At 32.1% G+C, this 22,467-nt stretch overlaps 2 protein-coding genes across 4 annotated transcripts in view; both read left to right on the top strand.

The window, feature by feature from the left end:
• Window positions 1-5,497, top strand: part of Mekk1 (mitogen-activated protein kinase kinase kinase 4) — a gene marked incomplete at its 5' end in the record, with an annotated part of 33,677 nt that extends 28,180 nt beyond the window's left edge. The window contains 3 exons of the mRNA XM_088243769.1: window positions 1,580-1,680; window positions 3,659-3,838; window positions 5,085-5,497. Coding sequence (XP_088099895.1) covers window positions 1,580-1,680; window positions 3,659-3,838; window positions 5,085-5,108 — 305 coding nt within the window. The remainder of the gene's footprint in view (window positions 1-1,579; window positions 1,681-3,658; window positions 3,839-5,084) is intronic.
• A 6,335-nt stretch (window positions 5,498-11,832) lies between these two features.
• LOC148283514 (ectopic P granules protein 5 homolog) overlaps window positions 11,833-22,467 on the top strand; it is a 40,861-nt gene continuing 30,226 nt past the window's right edge. The window contains exons 1-10 of one of the 3 annotated variants that reach the window (XM_088243766.1): window positions 11,833-11,972; window positions 13,850-14,911; window positions 15,654-15,868; window positions 16,081-16,256; window positions 16,905-17,113; window positions 17,726-17,913; window positions 18,263-18,456; window positions 20,471-20,577; window positions 20,688-20,962; window positions 21,295-21,687. In XM_088243766.1, coding sequence (XP_088099892.1) covers window positions 11,940-11,972; window positions 13,850-14,911; window positions 15,654-15,868; window positions 16,081-16,256; window positions 16,905-17,113; window positions 17,726-17,913; window positions 18,263-18,456; window positions 20,471-20,577; window positions 20,688-20,962; window positions 21,295-21,687 — 2,852 coding nt within the window. In that variant the 5' untranslated portion in view covers window positions 11,833-11,939. Of the gene's footprint in view, window positions 11,973-13,846; window positions 14,912-15,653; window positions 15,869-16,080; window positions 16,257-16,904; window positions 17,114-17,725; window positions 17,914-18,262; window positions 18,457-20,470; window positions 20,578-20,687; window positions 20,963-21,294; window positions 21,688-22,467 lie in introns of all 3 variants that reach the window. The other 2 variants (XM_088243765.1, XM_088243764.1) reach the window with 2 other exon arrangements.

The following is a 22,467-nucleotide window of genomic DNA, read 5'->3' as shown; positions in this document are numbered from 1 at the left end:
AAACAATACAGTAAAACCCATATTTACGTTTTTCAAGGGAGCATTTAAAAAAAGTGTTTAACCGAGGAAAACGCCAAAGTGTGGAAATGAAAAAATGCCGAAAAATTGGAAAAACGGTCATAATTGGGGATTATTCATATTTACCTATGATTTCATTAAAATTATTTTGTATTTTTGCAATCAATACCACTGTTAACGAAAAGATGGACTGTAAATGAAAAAAGAATTTCATTCAGTTTTGTGATAGGGATATATTTGAAGAAGGGATAGAAACATGGAATGGACCTACCTTTAATATGATCTGAATGTTCTTCAATTTCGGGCACTGGATGACAAAATGCACTATAAAATGTAACAATGTTTTAAAAGACGCGCAACGAATCCAACCACTTTTTATGCAATTTTATGTAAAGTCAAAAATGTTGTTTGGTTTTTGTTATAAATCCAAATCTTCTTATTTTGAATATCTTCTATCTTGATGTTAGGTAGGTACCACAAGGATGGGTCAAGGGAAGGATGGGAAAGAAAGGTAATCGGCCAGGAATAGTTTCAATAAATGCTGTTATTTACTTAACAACCACAATGTTTTTTTTTTCGCTGTGCCGCTCGGCGTCTTTTGACAGATTGAATGAATTTTTTAAAATTTTCAACGTAAAACTGGGGTTATGAAAAACGTAAAAAATGTTAAATTGGGGGAATATTTGAATGAGAATGTATGGAAAAAAATGGGATCTAAACATTTCAGCGTAAAAAGTGGGAAAACGTAAAATCGAGGAACGTAAAAATGAGGTTTCACTGTAGTTTTATATTTTATCTGCCTTAAATATTATATTTCTGCTTTTAGTTTATAATTGTTTTGGCTTCCTTAATATTTGTGCGCAAAATAATATCTGGAGACGGTCACCAGTTGTGGTGATCGGTTGTATTCAGTATCAGGGTCTTGGAATCGGGGGTGGATCTTGAGGTGTTGAGACGAGACGTGAAGGAAAAAAAGAAATAGCGACCCATGCATAGCCTTTATATAGTCTTGCCTACGTCAGTGATCCTCAAGGCTGCGAACCTTGCAGGTCTCTTGTCCTTGGTCGGTACTTACTCTGAGGCACCACATATCTGACTATCTAGATGCCCATGACCTTGCTCAGATTAACTTCAGTGTGCTGCAATGATGCTGTCTTTATTTACTCTGGATAATTTTTATAGTGCCATTTTTGTAAAAATCACTTGCTGTCAGAAATTTTAGAACCAAAAACACATAATTGAATGGCTATTCTAGACAGTTGTTCGCTAGAACGTATGACGTTTAGATGTTGTTAATTTTTAATGAAACATATTTTGATTAATTTTTTCATGCATTTTTATGAAACTTCATCGCACATTTAAATTCACTAATTTTTACTGTGTGTAAGAAATATTTTTTTGTATCCAATCTCCCGTAGCACTGAACTTCATCATTGTAAAATAGATGTCTACTTTTATTACATTCCGTATGCAAATATTGGTTTTTAAATAGTTATGTTTTTTTTCTGATTAAAATCAAAAATAATCTTCTGTGTCATAAAATTGTATAAACAAATTGCAGCATACATGGCCCCAGAAGTGTTCATGAAGTCTTCAGGGCATGGAAGGGCAGCCGATATCTGGTCACTCGGTTGTGTGGTTGCAGAAATGTCTACTGGAAAGGTTTGTTTTTTGTTGTTGACAAAAAATTTTATGCCAGTGTACAATTTTAAACTATTATAAAAATGCGTTAATACAATCATGGTTGAAAACTAAAGTTTTTTTTTATGGACCAGGATTTGTGTATGCAAAAAAAAAACTTCAGTGAATTTACTTGTATTTAGATATTATCATCATCAGTGGCGCTACAGCCCGTTGTGGGCCCTGGCCCCTCCAGAATTTGTCTCCATTCGTCCCTGCACCCTGCGCCTCTTCTCCAGTTCGTCAGGCCAATTGCTCTAATGTCACTTTCCACATTATCTAGCCATCTTAATTTTGGTCTGCCTCTGCTTCGTCTGCCTTCCGGAGTGGTATAAAGAATCTTTTTTAGGGTACGGTTATCATTCATTCTGTGCACATGGCCCAACCATTGTAATCTTCCTATTTTTATGAATTGTGCAATGTTGGGTTCGCCATACAGTGCCTCTTATTCGTGATTAAACCGTCTCCTCCACACTCCGTTATGGTTGACAGCACCAAATATCTTCCTTAATATTTTTCTTTCAAATACTAATACCATATTTAGTCACCATCTTCGCATCAAAAGCGGCGGCCGTTATTTCGTCATCTTGACAGTTTAAAATCAACCGCCGAAGTGAGAGTGCCTGTATTAAAGTTTAGATAGAGTGTTACTAGCAAAAGTATAAAATAAAAATGTATTTCTATACCCTGAAAATAAACCCCCCTTTATCATTGTTTTATGAATCTTGACCATAGTAAACATCCTTTCAAAACAGACACATGCAATTCCATGGGCTCCAAAAATGGATAGAAACTTTCAAATTGTGTTTTTTTATTTAAATACTACTTTTATACAAACAAACAAACAAACCATCACGCCGTTTCCCCGTAAGGGTAGGCAGAGAGGATAGAACGCCACAACACTCTATCTTTGCATACAGATCTCGCTTCCTCTACATTCATACATCTTCTCATGCACGCGCGCCGATTATTCCGACTTTTGACATGTCCATCTTTAAGTATTTGTTGGATTTGGTCATGCCATGTCTTTCTCGGTCTTCCTCTATTTCTGCATCCATCAACATTCGCATTGTAAATATTCTTAGCCGTTCTCTCGCTGTCCATTCGTTCTACATGTCCAAACCAGCGCAGAGCTCCTTTCTTGATTTTGTCGATAATGCTTGTCTCAGCCTTACATAATGTACGGATCTCAACATTTGTGCATCTATCGTACATAGTTTTACCACACATTCGCCTGAGAGATCGCATTTCGACAGCATTCAGCTTACTTTCATCCCTGTTTTTCCAAGTCCATACTTCGCTCCCATACATCAGGGATGGGACCAGGACTCCGTTGTGAACTGCCAATTTTGCCTCTTGTGACAACCATTTATTTGCCAAGGTTGATTTAAGTGCACCGTTCACTCTGTTCCCGGCACTCACCCTCCTTTCAATATCTTTCTCAGTCATTCCATCCCTAGTGAACATACTTCCCAGATACACAAATTCCTCTACTTGTTTTAGTATAACTCCATTCACAGTGATTTCACATTTAGTCATACTTTCATTTCTTTCAAAAACCATCACATTCGATTTATCGACATTCATCAGCAAATCGCTTATCTTAGATACATATTTGAAGTGCACAAAATGAATGTTTATCCATTTATTTTATGAAGGTATTAAAATATATTTGATATTGGTTTATTTATATCCGAAACAGAAAATTATTTCTACTGAAAAATTATGAAAATTATTGTCCCACTTTGATACTAAGGTCTTCATATTTTAATATCATGATTTACAAGTAACAATCAGGCCAAGCCTTGGGTGAATTTTTTGCTTATTATTTGTTATTATTTTGTACACGGATCACATTTCATTTTGTATTTGAATACTGTTTTAACAAAATAAAAACAATTATAATATATTCTTCTGGATTTCTGAAACACATCTTGTCATGTTGCGATGTATCTCACAGCGTCCATGGAGCGAATACGACAGCAACTACCAGATAATGTTTGTGGTGGGCATGGGAGGAAAGCCAGAACCAGCGGCCAGTCTGTCTCCTGAAGGAGTTGCCTTCTGCCTGTCTTGCCTGCAGCATGATCCCGCGCAGAGAGCTACTATCGACACGCTCACGCACCACCATTTTGTCAAGGTAAACACTCCTTTCTAGGAAGTTTGTTTATTTGTTCAATCAATAATGGGAAATCGGATATAAAAAAGGTTTTCGTGGTAAAAATTAATAGCATTTAATTGTACTGCAAAGTTTCTCTAAAATATATAAAACAAAAGCTAAAAATAGACTGCTTTGTTACGTCCCAGGCCACCGGAAACAGATTTCCGGTTTCATATTTTAATTGTTTGTGGTTCAACTTTTAAATACCAGAAACAAAAACAAACTGTCGTTCCTAAAAACGAATCCTATCATGTTAAACGATGTCGTAGAATGGCAGCAAGTCAGCGATTCGTACAATAAACGTCACTCACCGACTAGAACTCGTGACGTTACCGGCGGCGTAGTTTCGAAATTTCAGTGGGAATTTTCAAAGTTATAAAACTTTTGATGAAATCATAATACGATACAAGAAAATAAAAAAAAAGAACTGTATTTCCTCATTATTGTGTGTGAAAATTTAACATAATATGAAAATACAATCAGTATTGTGCTTCAAATGTCAGTCCAGGGAATCTACGAAAAACACATAAATACATATTAGTTAATATTACTTAATATTATTATTAATAATACACTAGTAGTTATTAAGCTGATGCGTGTATATCAAGTGTACATGGTTATTAAACATTATAAATTGATGTGTGCATCTAGGCAGTTTTTAATACATTAACTGAACTAGCACCAATCAGTTTCTCAGGAAGGCCATTCCATTTCGCCACAACTCGGTTTGTCGGGAAGTTCTTCCTGGGGTTGGATAAGAAGGAGGTAGTGTTTAGTTTCAATAAATGACCTCTGAGATACTATGGCGATTACTTGGTGGGATTTTTTTTATGTCACATATGTTTTTATTATTGGCTTTATAATGTTCTTCGTATTACCATCTTTAGTATTAAGGAATTATTTTGAAGTTAACATTCTTGTAAGACTTCATTGTTTTGCATTTTTGCCCATATTTAGGTTTAATTATCTGTGTTCACGTATTACCTACAGAAACAATAGTTTGTTTAAAGTAAACTTTATTTATTTTTATTAGCATACATATTTTTTTAATATGTTAGTACTTTACTATATGGCAGTAATTACGCCTACAGTGTACCTTGTTTGCATATTTCACACCCTTAAGAAAGAAATAAATAAATTTTGTATTTCCGCTTACAATTTGTGCTGTAAAAATTATATCTATCAACATTTATTTATGTATCTTGTAAAATCTTTTTTTTTGCAGATAAGTCAACATGAAGACTATTAGTCAATACAAGCAAAATTTTTTTTAAAAAAATACAGATGTATTATGAAATTAATTATGTGAATTGAATTAAATTGAATTAATTATGTAAAATTAGTTTTTTACTGTTATTTTCTTGGTCAGGCAGCTAACTGAATATACTCAGTTTGTTGTAGTTGTGTCAGTTCTATAATAGGTATGTGGACTGATGGCAACTGTCATTCATTTGTTTTTTTAACATCACAACTGGTCACAAAGCTTAATTAGAGTCATTAATGTCGTCACAGAATACCCTGAATTGAGAAAAATCACATTGAAATATTGTGATATTGTTGGGAATTAAGAATTGGAAACTCGGAACATCCTTGCAGAAGCTAGTGGGCTTGACCAATGGGCCTACAGTAATAAGAAAATAGAAAGGAATTTCCCCGATGGTCACTACCGAGTAGTAAATAATTATTATTTCTAAATATTGTATTTTTTTTATTTAACTGAGTATATAAAATAGGTTTCAGATTATCAAATTAGCATGTTTCACATCCTGTAACTTGTATATGCAAAACTTGGCATTTTGACACAGGAATTTTTATACATTTTCCATGCACAGTGACTATTTTTTTTTTTATCTAGAACAAGGTTCTACTGAATTCATGGTTAAAAGACCATGGTTAGTTTAAACCTTGCGTGAATTTGACAAAAAAGGTTTTTTTTTTTTTAATCTTAAATTATTAAGAAAATAGTATTTTGAATTCCATGTATAATTTATGTATGTTTAATGTGAAATTATTATATTTATATTGACGAAAAATGCATGTATATGTGTGTGTGAGATGATATATTTGAATAGGAACATGTCATTTGTGTTATTTTATATCCAAAAATGGATAATGAAAGTAGTGAAAATTTCACAATCTATTTTTGTAATTTTTACAGATCAATCAAATAATAAATGCATTTTTTGTATTGTAGTCTGCAAAAACAGGTACTTCACATCATGTTTTAAAATTTTATTTTTAACTCGTCAACGGACAAAATAATAATCGGTATTTGAATATATGTCGAGTCAATGCTAATCACGAATCTGTAAAACATCATTTTAAGATGTTAGGGTTTCAAATGGAAACTCTTTTTTTTAATTATAAATTATGGTAAATCGGCTTCCTCAATCGAGTGTATAAAGCAAAAATGCCAGTCAGAATTAAGTATGATAGTATGTAGCTTTATGATCTCTGTCCTATATTTCGATTATGTTTTCATTTGATAAACTTTTACTCTTTATTTTGCAGACATTATTATTTTTCAACTGAATTTGTCTTTTAAACATTACATTCAATATTATTACGTCAAATTTGTTTTTCATGTGTAATCATGCACATTGATTGTGCCAATTATATTTCTCGTTTTAGAGTTAATTAATTGGAAAAATATACATTGTTAACAATCAGAAATTCTACATATTTATATAGCATTCTGTTACTTTTGAGAATAAAAATATTATTGAAGACTTGTTTTATAAAACTTCAAATATTTTATGGTTTTTAAAGTTTGTGTATGTGTGTAAAATGAGAACCAATCAACCCTCTCAATTACTTTTTACAAATTAACCAAACTATTTACATGAACAGTCTTTATTACTAGTCAATTATTTATCTATTTTTCATTCCTTTGTTTATTTCTTATAAAAAATCATTGTCTTATGTTTAGTTCTACTTTCACTACTAGGTAAAAGTAATGAAAGGCCTTTTCTTTCAAAAACTGGATGTCTTTTTAAAAAAATTAAATTTTATGATTCTCTGTGATACACAAATTTGGCATAGTTTGCACTTCAAACAACAAATGTCCAACATTAATAAATATAAAATGTTCATGTTCTGTGTACAGTGATTTACCCTCTGAAACGTATTGGAGGGTGCTGTTGTGTTATAAAAATTGCGGATTGTTCAAAATTTCATTGATGAAACCATTTTTAGATTTAAATTTTTATATCGAATAGTTTAAAAATCACTAGAATTTCCATCAAATTCAGTAGGATTGGCAGCTCTAGGCAGTTGTAAAAAATATTTGATAGGCACCATGGAGAAGATTGCCAGCAATTAGAAAACAAAAACCCGACATTGTTATTTGATTTACAATGGGAAAAATAAAATCACAAAGTTAGTGTTCGTTTAAAATACATACGGTTCCAAAGGGTTCAAACCTTGGTAATTCCATAATCAGTTTAAATACTCCTGAAAAATTTATGGTTTGTGACATTTGGGTTTTTAATAACAAGATCTTCAATTTACTTTAAATTATTCTGATCATTGTGATTAAGAATGTGATGCAGATAATGTCAATCAATGCAACTTCTAGCCGTCCAAATAAATTCATATTTTTATATACATCAATGTAGTTCTATGCAACATTGACTCTTTCTTCATGTATCATTTCTAGTAAAATTAAAATGTATTTGTATGTTTTTAACATTATGCTATTTTCAATTAGTACAAAGAATTTTAATTACCACACTAAAAATGTTTTGAATGATATGTTTTTTTAAATATGTATGGCAAAAGGAGTGAGAGATGTCTTCCTAAAAAATTTTTTGCATGTTTTATTATCCAATTACTCTTTATTTGTAAACCATAGTTTTTCCAATGTTTACTTCCTGAAAAGAAAGAAGGGGGTTCTATGTTGGTTTGGACATATAAAGCAAACGGACAGAAAAATAGGACTAAAAAGATTTACAATACAAATGTTGATGGATGAAAAAATAAGAAGAAATGAGAAAGATGATGGAAAGACTGAGAAAAACATGTCCGACAAATACTTGAAGATGGATATGTCAAACGCCGGAATAATAGGCATGCATGCATGAGAAGTGTATGAATGTAGAAGAAGTGAGGTCCGTATGCAAATACAGAGTGATATGGAATTCTATCCTCTCTGCCTATCCCAACGGTGAAATAGCGTGAAGTTTTGTTTGTTTATTTTACCTCCTGTTTTTCAGTCATATTAAAACAATCATTAATGTTTGAAGTTTATGAGTTAATCAAAGCATTTATATTATTGTTAGTCGTATAATTAATAAATGTTGTTGTTGTAATTTATAGATAAGTCATAGAAGTGTATAATATGTATGTTATTTTGCCTATTAATGGTATGTTTATGAATGTCTAATATTTTTTATAAGAATTTTTTAGGGATTATTTATAAAAATGTTTATTCAAAGTTAAAAAGTTATTTAGTCAAAAGACGTAAAACATGAAAGAAGTGCATTGTAGTTTATACATTTTTAAGACAGACTGGTAGAATTTTCAAAATAAACTATTTATAGGCAGCAAACATATCTTCGTGATCGTAGAACAACGACGGATGTGCAAAAAATGCAACATTGATTTTCTTTTATATTTGATCTTCAAAAAGTTTTATAAAGGCTTTGTATTCTAGGTTTGAAAAAAATAATATTTATAACTAACTCAGTATCAAAAGATATACTTTTGTACTCATGGACTTGTGACATGAAGTGTCAAAAAAAATTAAACTGCTTTCATGTAAAGTTGAAGAAAATGACATGCGCCGCCGTTATTCTATGATCATGAGGATATGAGTTGATGATTATCAAGCGCAGGTATGTCAACAACGATCCACCAACAGTGTCCACGTGGGCCTACTAGCTTCTGAATTGAAACAAAGTATTTTGACAGTGTTATTGTAATAATAAGGATATGTTTTAGTTTTAACAGTACTGAAATGATCTTTTTTTTTCTCTGCATTTTGTAGAACAAATACTTAAAAAAATAATACTGGCGTTTAATATTTATCAACTCACATGTGCTCTTTTTTATAATGTTTGAAGAAGATTTTAAAAGCAGTCCATTAGAAAAACAAATTATTATTGCTGTTAGTGTTAAAGTTAAATTATTGGAGAGGTGACTTTCTATTAAAAATACCAAGGTGCATTGTGACAACAATGGAAGCTAATTAAAGTATTTTTTTAATAAAATTTTCATGAAGGACATGAACAAGTTCTTGTACATTTTAATAATTCTCAATGCGTGTTAAAAGTACATATATAATTTGAGCAATAAGTATGAAACCTCGATAAATATAATAAATAAACTTTCAGATTTTTTAATAAGACTGAAAAGTTTTCAGTCTCAAATTCCAGCAATGTTATAGTAAAATTATTGACAGATCCAAGACAGTTATTTTTAGTAAGAACACCATATATATTTTTTCAAATTACATTGTCTTAATCGAGAGAATACATTAACTTTATTGTAAAGTTAGTAACACGTTTTCTAGTGCGTAATATCCCTTTAAAAAATTATCTTCCTCTGTGATACTATTTTGCTGTTAAAGTGAAAAATTCCAACCAACTGTTATTTTTAAATGTGTATGGATTTTAAAATATTGTTCTGCGTTAATACATTAATTCATATGCAAACATAAAGCATATCTTTTTACATAGCATACCTTTTTTTGAATTAATGAATTGTGTAGTTGATATTTCAGTTTCACAGATATATTTTAAGTAGATTATAAAAACAAATATTGTATTTTTGTTTTCTTTCTTTTGAATTACGAATATGTATTATCATTTTGATTTTATCCAAAGATTCCCATTTGATTATTAAATGTTGTTATTATGTGTGTTATTATAGTAAATAATAAATTTAAAAAAAAACATTTTACAGATTTTTTATTTCTTCACCGTGTTATGTTAGTAACTTATTTGGAACGTGGACCATTCATCAAAATCAAAGTTTGAAACAATTCCATACTCACTAAATACTGGATATGTGAGATAAATATAAAAATATGAGATATGTTATTAGAGTTTTGAATAACTCATTATTAAAAAATTGTATTCAAGTTGTGGTAAAGTGGGGTCCGATCTTAAGACCTCTGATCCATAAGTCCTCGACACTAGCCATGGGATCACAACCCAATTTGAATCATTAACTTGTGATTATCCACGTAAAATACATAATATGAGGTTGAATTGAACATTGAGGTTAATGCAGAAAGCAGCCAGTCCACAATTTAGAAAAAATGAGACTTTGGTATTATCAAGTTCAGAAAGGTCAATTCTATGTTCTGCTTAAAACAGCCAGGCCGCTTTCTTACAAAAAAACTGTAATAATCACCTTCTGAAAATTCCCTGATGTCGAAATGTCATGGAAATAAATATCGCCTCATACATTCTGAGTTTGAGGTTTCATTCAATATTAGATCTGGCCGTTTTCTCCAAAATTCATATTTTAGGTTGTGTAATCAGCCAGAATTAAAAAGGTCACCGAAATTTTTTAAACATAATTACATCATTTTTAAAGGTAGTATAAAAAAGTGATTCTTTACAATTAAGTACCCTAATAAAAACATAAAATAATATTATCAATATATAATGACATAAACATCAGAGTTTTAATAATTAAATTCTTTTTTGCATTATAACAAAACGAATGCATGCATTCTTTATCATTTGTCAAGGTAATAAACATTCCAACTGTTGTGTAGATTAGATTATTTACTCTTTTCACAAAAGTACTATTAACTCAGTTTCACTTTTCTATAGCTGACAGCTTTCTGCATAACTACGTAAAATTATTTATGTTTATATTTTTTTCAATATTATTATATATTTATGTTATTTAACACTTCATATACATATAAGGGCGGGCATATTGCCCTAAGGCCATTTCTACCTACCTACCCAAACTGTTCAGTTTGAGAAAATTACAAGTACATGGACATATCCTAGGTTTTTATGCAGAATCTTATAATTTTATACAAAAATTTCAAACAAAAATTATCTCAAATATTTACACTATACTATGAAGAAAGGAGAGGAGAGGTGATAGGAAGGAAAGAAGAGGGAGAAACTCTCTCATCTTAATTTAAATGTAAATAATGAAGGGGCGTCTCTAACATTAGTCGGTAGATTATTCCACAATCGAACATCTACTATTGTGAAAGAGGAGGCAAGAAAATTAGAGCGGTGAAGGGGTATTAAAAGGGTTCTCTCGTCACTAGAGCGCAGAGAGTCCATGTTGTGATAGAGGTCGAAAGAGCTCTCTCAGATAAACAGGCGAAGTGGGATTATTCAAAATATTGTCTACTGTTGCCTTGGTAAAAAAATCACCTTTCTATTTAAATTTGTGAAAGAAATTGTTGTCGACACATACACCCAGTCTTGCAGAGTGACACTAGCAAAAAACTGCTGGTCCAGCTATTGCTCCCGTTCCCAACCCTAAATCATAAATCTCATTATTATTAAATTTCAGCATTATTTATTTCAATACATTATGTTTTTCTCCGTTGAAAATATTATCTGAGATGCGGTGTTAATTTAGTAAAACAGTCATTGGTACTAATCTGTCGATAGGCGATTTACCTGAATTATTTTATGATTTACCTGCGGTATTGAATTATTTTTAATTAACTTTAACAATAAAGAAGGGAAATATTGCATTAAATAAAGTTCCCGTCAAATGTTAATATGGATTTATTTTTAAATCTTAAATAATTTAATTCATTCAGACCCTTTGCAAACTTAAAAGTCCGATTATCTCAAAATCCGTATTTCAGATCTATTTCAGCTCTCTGGGCTAGCGAAAAGCGATGTTTCAAATGGTAAAAAAAAAAAGAGTATTAATGTATGGGGCACTATTTTCATAAATTAATGTTGCCAGTTTAACTTAAATCGACAGCTACAATGGTTAGTCTGTTGATAACGGGGTTCTTTACAGTTCTTTTTTTATCTGTGTTGTTTCTGACGTTTGGCTCGATTCAGATAGAATTTTTCTCTTCAAAATAATATGAAATGTATTGCGTTTTTATCTAGATAAGTTTATTTTAGACGTAATAAAAATGGCTACAATGGAGAAACCTAAACTAAAACAGGTAATATTTTTCTAATTTGAATTCTGCTAGTAAATAAATAGTTAACTGATGTTTTGTTGCAATAAACAGCGAATTTCAGACTTCAATGTCATCGTACCATTGTATTGACACAACATGTTTTCAATGTTTATATTATTTTATCTTTACACCTACGTGTAAATGTAAAATTACCAGCATTTCACTTGAGATTTTATAAAAAATATTTTTTTCCGATGGATCCTAAGTATTGTGCAAAAAACTACCTACTTCGAATATTTTTCAACAATAACAAAAAAAATATTATTGTCATCCGTGTTGTTGGGTAATATAATTTTCTGTCAATATCTCTGCAATTTTCCATTATATGAATAAAGTGCAAGTTTTGTGTTTTTTATCATAATTTTCCATGATTACTTTTTAAAAAATATTAAAACAATAATTCACCTCCTTTGAACAATATTGTCAAATGATATAAAATTACGAATAACATACCTAATTAAAATACTGTCATTCAAAAAAACTTTAATAATATTTAACAATGCCTATAAACATAGAATTAAGAATAGTAAGGCGACTAAACTACTCTTTGAGGAGTAGTTTTACGTTTTGACCCTTTGAAGACGTCGCTCAGTACGCAACTCCCGATTTAAATTCAACTATGCTGTGTTGTGACATTTTAAAGTGTAGAAATACTGCTGGGATCTTAAAGAAACAGGATGGGATCACATTTCATGTGTAAGTAGCAAATGCATGTGTAAGTAGCAAATGCATTACTTAAAAATTTAATTATTTTTCCATCTGTCAGATTGTCAATGAAAACAAAATGGATATTTTGTTAATGTTGCCAGGGTAGTAAATTTTTTTACGCTACTTTGCTCATCTAATGAGATAACTAATGAAAATTGGACCTCTCGGATTAAACAACACCGTGGTGGACACTTTACCGACATTACCTTTAAAACATCAAATATTTTTTAAGTTCAAAGTTCATTAATTCAATTACTCTTATTAAATGACCCTTTACTTATCTACTCTGTTGTGTCAATCAATGTTTCCACATGCACAATAACATTCTAGAGAAGTTAACAAATTGATTTTATATTAAGTATAATTATCTTGCATAACACAAATTATGATTATATTTTTTGCGATCTGGCAACATTACGCGGCGACTTCACGCATGCGCCCGGTGAAATCTGATGTATTCAAATATGATTCTACGCTCCTTCTGGACTATTCTTAATTCTATGGCTAATAATTTGTAACAGGATTCTTATTTTAAATTGAATAATTTTACTATCAAATTGTTTTGTAAAATATTATAAACATTTCTCGATTTAATCATCATCAGATGGTGAAAATATTATCAGTTATTTCAATAATATTTTTTCGATATCACCTGAGAAATAAAATATACAAGTAAATATGTATAATACCACAACATGTGTGATTTATTTAATCAATTTAAAAATAGAATAACTCTTAAAGATTGTGTAGGGTGGGTGCTTTAGCAATTGGACATGCTACAGTAATTAGACATTTAAAATCTAATGGTCAAAAATAAATAAATGTATTGTGTTCTTTTTTCTTAAAAAGAACACACGAAAAAGGTGTCTATTTTATGGTGGAGATAAATTCTTACGTTTACTTATTTTTGACCATTAGATTCAGTTTTAAGTTTCCAATTACTATAGCATGTCCAATTACTATAGCATGTCCAGTTACTATAGCATGTCCAATTACTATAGCATGTCCAGTTACTATAGCATGTCCAATTACTATAGCATGCCCAATTACTATAGCATGTCCAATTACTATAGCATGTCCAATTACTATAGCATGTCCAATTACTATAGCTCCCACCCTATTTAATAATATTTATTTTTGTTTTGTAGAAGAAGAAGAAGACTAGATTAAAATCTGAAGATCTACTTGAAGAAACTGAAGTGGTAGTTGAAGTTGAAGTGTATGAACCTGAACAGGGAAGTTCTTCCTCGCAAATTGAAAGTCCCTCCACGAGTAAAGCTGAAGATGAAAAAAATGTCGAGAAAGATATTCCTTCTACAAGCAAAATTAAAGAAGAAAGTAGCGTTGAAAAATTACCCACACCCGAGAAAAAAATTCCTACTACAAGTAAGGTGCAAGAAAAAGCAGATATTAAAAAAGAAACACCTAGGAATATTCCGGAGGAACACAGTCAAATGATAGTGGTATCTGGCTCAGAAGAGAAAATTCAACCTATACAATATGAGAAATGTGTTCCTCAATCAAAAACATCCATCGAACTAGAAGAAGACTTAGATATGGGACTTGAGATCAATGTTCCTAGCTCTTCAAGTTTAACCAAAGCTGCAGAAGGTTGTAGAGAACTTTCAGATTCCGTAGCAAATCTAATACAGCCAATACCCGAGGATTACGTAGTCCCCAAAGCCAATATTGAGACTGAAAAACCAAAAACTTATAAAGAACTCAATGCTTTAGTGAGTAAATTGAAATATGTCACTTTTACAAGAGAAAGAACGTCCCTTTTGACCCCGTTTAAATTTGAAGAAATTGAATCTCTATTCGGTGTCAAAGAATTGGCAGCCGCGCGGAGATACACGGCGGAATTTGAAACAAATGAAATGCAAGCTCCAGTCACTTCTCATCCGCTGTACGAGGCCTTAACCGAGTACCAAAGAACTCGCTCCCAGCAGATTTATAATCAGAGGGAAGCAGCATCACTTTTGGCAGAGTGCGCAGATAAACAAAACACCATTTGGATGATCAAGAACTGTATCCAGAAAGCAGGTGGAAGGTGCTCAGACGGCTGCTATTTGGATAGTTCTCACTGTTACCAGGATGCTGTCTTGCAGAAATCTCTTTTCACGGAGTTTCAAAGAAGTCTCACATTGCTTAGAGAAAAGGCTACTGAAATACATTCCCTGCATTCCCACGGAGAGTATCTTCATAAAATACAGGTATTTTCTAAACTTCATTAATTAACAAAAACCAGTAATTGAAATTCTCAGTTACCATCAAAGCAGATGATTGAATTACTCGTTTTACTGTATTGATGTCAAATGGTGATGTCATTCCTAAACTCTCCCTTATGAATTATGATAATAAATCTTATAACTAAGCAAACTAATAATAAATCATCCATGCAACCGTTAAATGTCATAAGCCATCACAAAAGCATTTTTTTTCGATGTATTGGTTTGCAAAATGTCATAACCCAGAAAAATCATTTGTTATTTTTCCCATTGACTATATCTTAGATTTTAATGAAGTGGAATGTCAAAGGCCACAAAATCATTTGATGTATGTCTAAAATTAAATACTGTGTTATTAATTCAATAACTAAAATTATGTTGCATATTTATTTTATTTATACTTGTTTGATGTTGTTTTTTTCACTCTCATGTACAATTTGGAATTTGTGGTTTACGGCATATTATTGCATAGATGAAATTATTTATATTATTGGGTCAAATTAATTCATAATACATTATTTAGATAAACACTTTATGCCACAAATCAATAAATAATCAGTCATTATAATAAAGTTTTTTCTAGATTGTTATGCTGTGTCATTCACAGAACTTTATATGTTCATGTTTTGTATCTTAATTATATAAATTAAATAATTAGATATTTCAAAAACAAAATATTTTGATGAATAGATTTAATGTTAAGTAATTTGTCTTTTGCGATTATCAGGTTGAAGAATTGATATGGACATCCATTGTGAGTGGTGTATCGAGCATAAAGGACGCCATGCGGATAATATTCTGGGTCCTGCGAACATCCGCATGGGGATACGATCGGGAACTCCGCAAGCAACTCAGGATCTGGAGCTGTTCCCTGGCCACTACACTACTGCAGTTAGACGATGGATTGGATAATGTTCTCTTTCTATTAAATCACATACTAAGGTGAATATAATATTAAATATTAAGTTTATTCCCTCCTTCACTATGTTTTCAATCTAACTTGTACTAAATCTAACTTTGATGAATAAAACAAATGAATCCGGATCTTGAAAATGTTTTTTTAGTGGAATCTTTCTCAGTATACATTATTCTAAATATGTTTTCTTAGTTAGTGTATACACCCCTTTAAATTGTTAGTATTTATCACATTTCAGGGTAACTCAGGGAATCAAGTGGTCCTTCCACTTAATAAAATGCTCTGTGAATTCATCTCAGGATATTTCCAAAGCGTTGAGTTTATTGGAAGTCATTTTGTCTCGATCTGCAATATCTCAGAAAAATAAAAAAAAGCTGAATGACAAACCATCAGAAGTGGACAGTGAACTTCTCGGTATGTTCATTTACTTGATTTTTCATTTTTCAGTTCATTTTTGTCGCCTTTTATTTATTATCTTATGAAATAAATTTATTTTAAAACAAATTATTATCACAGATTATTGTCGGTTGATAATCTCATAATTGGCTTTTGATTAAACTTAAGATACCTACTAAAACTAAATGGAGATATTTTCCATTGCAAAATTGACATTAAAAAATGAAGTAGGAATGTGTAAAAAAAACATTTATAATCTATTTAAATGTTTTCTATGCTGTATTTTATTAAATACATACTGTTTTTAATTAATTTACTATTGTTTTTTTTTAAATAAAGGATAATGGTTTACATTATCCTCAATAATTAAAAAAAATATTTTACACATTTATAGAAGGAAAAAAAACATGTGTTCGTAAAAAAGCAAACAGATAAATATGTTGTCCAGTACATTAGTTAGTCATCTCCAAATTACAAGTTTAATGATAATATGGAAAGAAGTATTTAAATGGTCACCTAAAATCTTATGTTGTTATTTTGTAACTGAATTATGTATACAGTGGAACAATCGTCAACCCCCATATTCGTAACATTCTATAATTGTCCATTTTTAAGAAAAGTTTCGTCAGTTTTTGCAACGATGTGTATTTTCCTTTTTTAACCTAGAAGATAGTAATGTACCGACGGCTGCCGAAGCGACTGACGACAGTCTCTGGCTCGTAGTGGACTCGGATGGTGAAGGGGCTGACTTGGAAGCCTGTGGGGCTCGTGGCACGGGAGTTCTGCGTGAGAATGACATCCTCGGACTCATCAAGCAGATTCCTTTTGAGAAAATATTTCAAGAACTGATGGTTGTCAAGAATGATGGACATGAGGTATTTATTGTTTCATTGTCCACCTCAAAGTGTTTTTACGTAAGTTCCTGCATTTATTTTTCATGAAATTAAAAAAATTTCAATCACCTTAGATATTTACCTAACTATCCACATAGAATGAACAGTTCAATCATCAGTAATATTGCTTCTGTTGGTCAGATGCAACATTACGTTTCTAATATCTAACCCTTAACTTGATATGTAGGTACATTTAGCCCTGGCTTTTCTGTCATGCTCCGTGCGTTTGTTACAGACTTTTAATGAAAAAATCCTTTCATAATCCAGACAAAATAAGCATTGAAACCACTTCATAATTACATTTTCACTGTAATTCAATCAAACTTTAGTAATATTAAAAAACCCTAGTCGCCTGTCTCCATAGAAATTTGTATTGACACAGCCGGCAACGCCGCGCCGTTACAATTCTAACAATATATTAATTTTCAGTTCTTGGCTCAATACTTTGAGCCGGACGGAGGTCAGTTTGAATGGTAAAATAAAAAAATATATAAAGTGGGATGTCAAACTGTGTAAGTACATAAAATACCTAGCGTCGGCGGCCCGCTAGTTTATATCTTGGAGCTTAAAGGTTTATTCTATTTTATTTTTTAGTTGGTCTTCTGTGGTGCGAAATTAAATGGTGGTCCAGTCTTGAGGGTATTTGCCTCTGCTAGGATGATGCTTTCCATCATCAGGGTTGGTCTCATCTCCCACCAGGAGTATCAAGAGCTGACCAAAGAGCTGTGTCGCCTGGCACTGCACACTATGAAGTACTGCACCGACTTGTGGGAAGTTGCTAAGTAAGTCAGTAGAACTATTGAAAGAATCGTTGACAACCTGGTGACAATTTTTTTTCTTTTTCAAATAAGAAAATATGATAAGTCATAGATAAAATGTTGAATCACGAAAATAAATGTTGCCAGCATAAAAAAAAAAACCTTTTTTGAATTTATTTTATTCCAAAAACAATGTATGCATTACCAATTTATATAGGTACCTTCACCAAAGATATATATGTATATAAAACTAAATGAAATATCTCAAGTCTTATATTTTATGTAAACTCATGTGACATCACAGCTTACCCACGGGTTAAATATTTGTGTTTGTTTTTGTGTATTAATATATGTCTCTTAATAATATTTCCAGATCTAACTGCGAAGAGAACCTTCTGGAACGCCTCATGGTGGAGTATGACTGCGTATTCCAGGCTGGTTGGTCTACTTTGGAGTGTGCTGGTTCCAAAGACACTGCCTATATGTTCCTGTCGGAGATTCCCTTTGCTATGGTCTACATTGACACAGTGCACCAGATATACTCCCGTATCGCTGAACATCTTATTGGTAATTATTTTCGTTTTTTTTTTTTGTGAAATTATATAACAAAACGTCAGTCAACCAAACATTTAACAAAACTTACAGATAGATTTGAGGTTAATAATTTTTATGCAAGGAACTTGTATTGATCAAACTCATTGATATTGTTATTTTCGCTATTGAATATTAAAAACAAAATCTGTGGAGTAATTTTATATAGATAGTACCCATTTAAGTTGCATTTATAATAATGATTAGAATAAGTTCTCACTGTTTCCCTGATGATGTTATCTTAGCCTTTTTACATCGGGCAATACTACAGCCAACTTCATCGTTAAGCTCACCATTAGCCTTGAAATGACAATGTATGTTGTTCCGCCAGAATTTAAACATATTTTTTAATAGCGTTAAACATGTAGAATTTTATGTCAAAAACAGAGTTAATTTAATTAATTTAATTTTAATTTTTTAATTCAGAGCTGGGAATTTTACTGCATTACTTTTTTTATTTTTAATCTAGAGCTGAAGCATATAGAATTCTTGTGGATACTTACGGTGACCATGCTCTGTCGAAACATCACCTAACTTTACAATTTTTTTAAAAATAGAGCATTAATTTTCACTAAAAAACGGGGAGAACTTATTCAAGTCATAACTCTATACTCTATAACTATGTCAAAGGATGAATCATGCGTATTTAACTCTTTGATTCTTTAACACAGTTGAGAAAAAAACTCTGGAAGATCGCCGCATACACATTTTTTTATTTATTATACACTAGCAGCTATTAAGCTGATGCATACATGGTTATTAAACATTATGATTTGATATGTGCATCTAGGCGGTTTTTGAATGCATTAACTAAACTAGCACCATTAATTTAACATAATACATATGAAAATACAATCCGTATTGTGCTTCAAATGTCAGTCCAGAGAATCTACGAAAAACACATAAATACATATCAGTTATTAATACATATTACTTAATATTATTATTAATAATACACTAGTAGCTATTAAGCTGATGCGTGTATATCAAGTGTACATGGTTATTAAACATTATAAATTGATGTGTGCATCTAGGCAGTTTTTTAATACATTAACTGAACTAGCACCAATCACTTTCTCTGGAAGGCCATTCCATTTCTCCACAACTCGATTTGTCAGGAAGTTCTTCCTGGGGTTGGATGAGAAGGAGATAGTGTTTAGTTTCAATGAATGACCTCTGAGATGGCGGTTTTCATTCATAGTGAACATTGATTTCAACTTGGGTACATTATATTGCTCAGTTGAGGTTTTGAATGTTTCAATTGAGTCACCACGCTGCCTCCTCTCTTCCAGTGAACTCAACCCGAGCTCCCTTAAGCGGTCCTCATATGATTTATTTCTTAGAGAAACTACCATTTTACTTGTTCTTCTCTGGACTTTCTCCAACAACTCTTGTCTTTTTCAAAATAGGGACTCAAGATTTAGTAGGCATACTCCAGGAGGGACGAACATATGTTTTATAAATTTTGAGGAACAAATCTTGGGTGATGTGAGCGAATGTTTTCCTTACTAACCCATTGCAACACAAAGCCGGCAAATCGCCGGCCAAGGTCAATTTGTCACTGACTCACATAGCCGGCGATTTGCCGATTTGTCTTTGAAGTGATTTTTTTTACATTAAAACTGAATGACAATAACTTTATTCATAAAAATGACATAAACAAGTATATTTCGGTTACTGATTTCATAATAAAATGTAATAATCACAATATTGATTATTTAGTCGTAATGTTATTGTAATAAAACAAGTGTCAAAATTAAATTAAAAAGTCTTGTATGAACAAATTATGTCATCTTTATTAGTGGTGCAATGGGTTAAGGATAAGAAGGAATTGGTACGTTTGACAATTTCGATAATATGTGATTCCCATATAAGATCACAAGTAATCACAATTCCAAGATCTTTTTGTGAAGTTTTAACTACCCGATAACAAAAAACAAAGACACATTTGGTCACTAGCGCATATTTTATAATATAATTTCGTTTTTAGTTTCAGACAGTGTGTGGTGCTACTACGTTTTAGTTTCCATTGCTAATATGGCCATCTATAGGACAGAAGAAGACTTTGCATTGACTATCATCAGGCACCTGTATGAAGTTAGTTTGTTTTTCTCAAAATTTGTAAATTGTGAAACTGTTAATGCCTATTACAACCCGTATATTATGGTGATACACATGTAGAATTGGTGATTTTTATCATATTATAGATTGGTTTCACGTCTGACAACTCCAACCGAGGGTGCGGTGAGTGGGCGCGCACTCTGTGCGGCTCCGTTCTGACCAGCAAGCCCCATCTGACCGGAGAACTGCTGCTGGGGGCACCCCTGCCTCCCATTCTCAGTCCCTCCTGGCTGCTTTGCCTGCCCCTCCAGCGGTGGAAGCCTTCGGCTGACCAGCTTGTAGAGCTGCTCAACAAGTGGAAAACTCCAGCACCTAATTTAGTGCAATATCTGCTTAAGGGAATGAATTGGAACATCAATGGGTGTGTACCAATCATTGATGCTTTACATTACAATAGTAGTCACGTCCTCGGGGGACCATCGGTTAAACCTGAGGTTGTTAGAGTGCTAGCTCCTACTTAATAGCTCGATACTTTCAGGATCTGGACATGGAGGAGGAGATTTAGCAATATGAGAACACTCGCCCTCTTATATAGCACTAACATTTACTTTATGAAAACAAATATTTACATTTTTTATTTCATTTATAAAATCCTATTTGGTCTTTTGAATATTAAAAAAAAACTGTATCTTCTAAATAAAATAAAATTACATTTAAATTAGATTGTTTCATAAATGAATTTTTGTTATCTAGTGGCGTGGACATCCACACGCATCGAAGTGTCGCCATGTTCATCTCCAAGATGGCGCAGAAGCTGATGAAGACCAAGTCTCCGTTCCCCGAGTGGGTCTGGGAGTGCCTCATCCCCCTGAAGCTGCATTGCTACGACTGGGGCCTGGACTTCTCTCGCGCCCTGCCGCTGGAGAGCATCCAAGGCCTTGACATGTCGGGCAAGTGCCCCGCGAGCGTCGTAACCGCCGTCCTATGCACGTCTATCAGCCACACGGTCCCCCAGATATTCCTCCAGGCGGCGCCGCTTCTCGTCAAGCTGGCCGGCTCGGGGAGATTCACGGAAGTGACACATATTCTGAATTACGCATTCCCAATTTTGAGAGATTGTCCGATGGATGTGTTTAATTGTTCGAAGTAAGTTTTTTCTACTGTTTATTGTTTGAATTTTCCTTTTTTTTGTTTGTACATTCAAAGCACTTAAGTTACAATTTCAAAATGAACTGTGTTTTAATTCCTTGGGATATTTGTCCTGTGATGAGTTGAGTCATAGACACACCATGTACAGTTATTTACAACTACAGTAAAACCCCTCTTTTTACGTTTTTCAAGGGAGCAACAAAATATGTAAAATTGAGTAAAACGCTTAAGTGAGGAAATGATAAATGTATAAAAATATGTACCTGACTATAGTGTAAATATACTACCAGATTATTTTTTTTAACATGATTTCATTCAAAAGATTTGCATTTGCATTTTTTAAAAATTGTTTAAATAATTTTATATGTAAATACTTCAATTTAAAAGCATGGAAATAAACTTTTGAATCTGCATAAAACACATGCAATTATTTTTCCCCTAAATGTTGTGAAATTTTATTTATATGATATCATTTTTTTTACTATCATCACTAAACATTGATGCAAATTCAACTGTCATTTACATTGTGACAAAACTGTTTCACTCTTGTGATCACATAATGTTTATATTTTAAATAATATAAATGAAATATATTTACATTGTTATTATTAGATCACACATGAGAATATGCTTATGTATGTCCCATTTCAAGATTCAAAATAATAATAATAATATTTCTATTGTCGCATTTTTAAACTTTCTGCATCTTAATTTATTGATATAATGACTATTCTTCATAAAGATGTGTCAACTGCGTGTCACAATTCAGTAAAATGT

The sequence above is a fragment of the Micrasema longulum genome, unplaced genomic scaffold, assembly GCF_059751315.1.
Source record: "Micrasema longulum isolate JH-2025_06_02 unplaced genomic scaffold, ASM5975131v1 h1tg000226l, whole genome shotgun sequence".
Classification (NCBI taxonomy): Eukaryota; Metazoa; Arthropoda; class Insecta; order Trichoptera; family Brachycentridae; genus Micrasema; species Micrasema longulum.
This window is presented reverse-complemented; position numbering and strand designations above follow the sequence as displayed.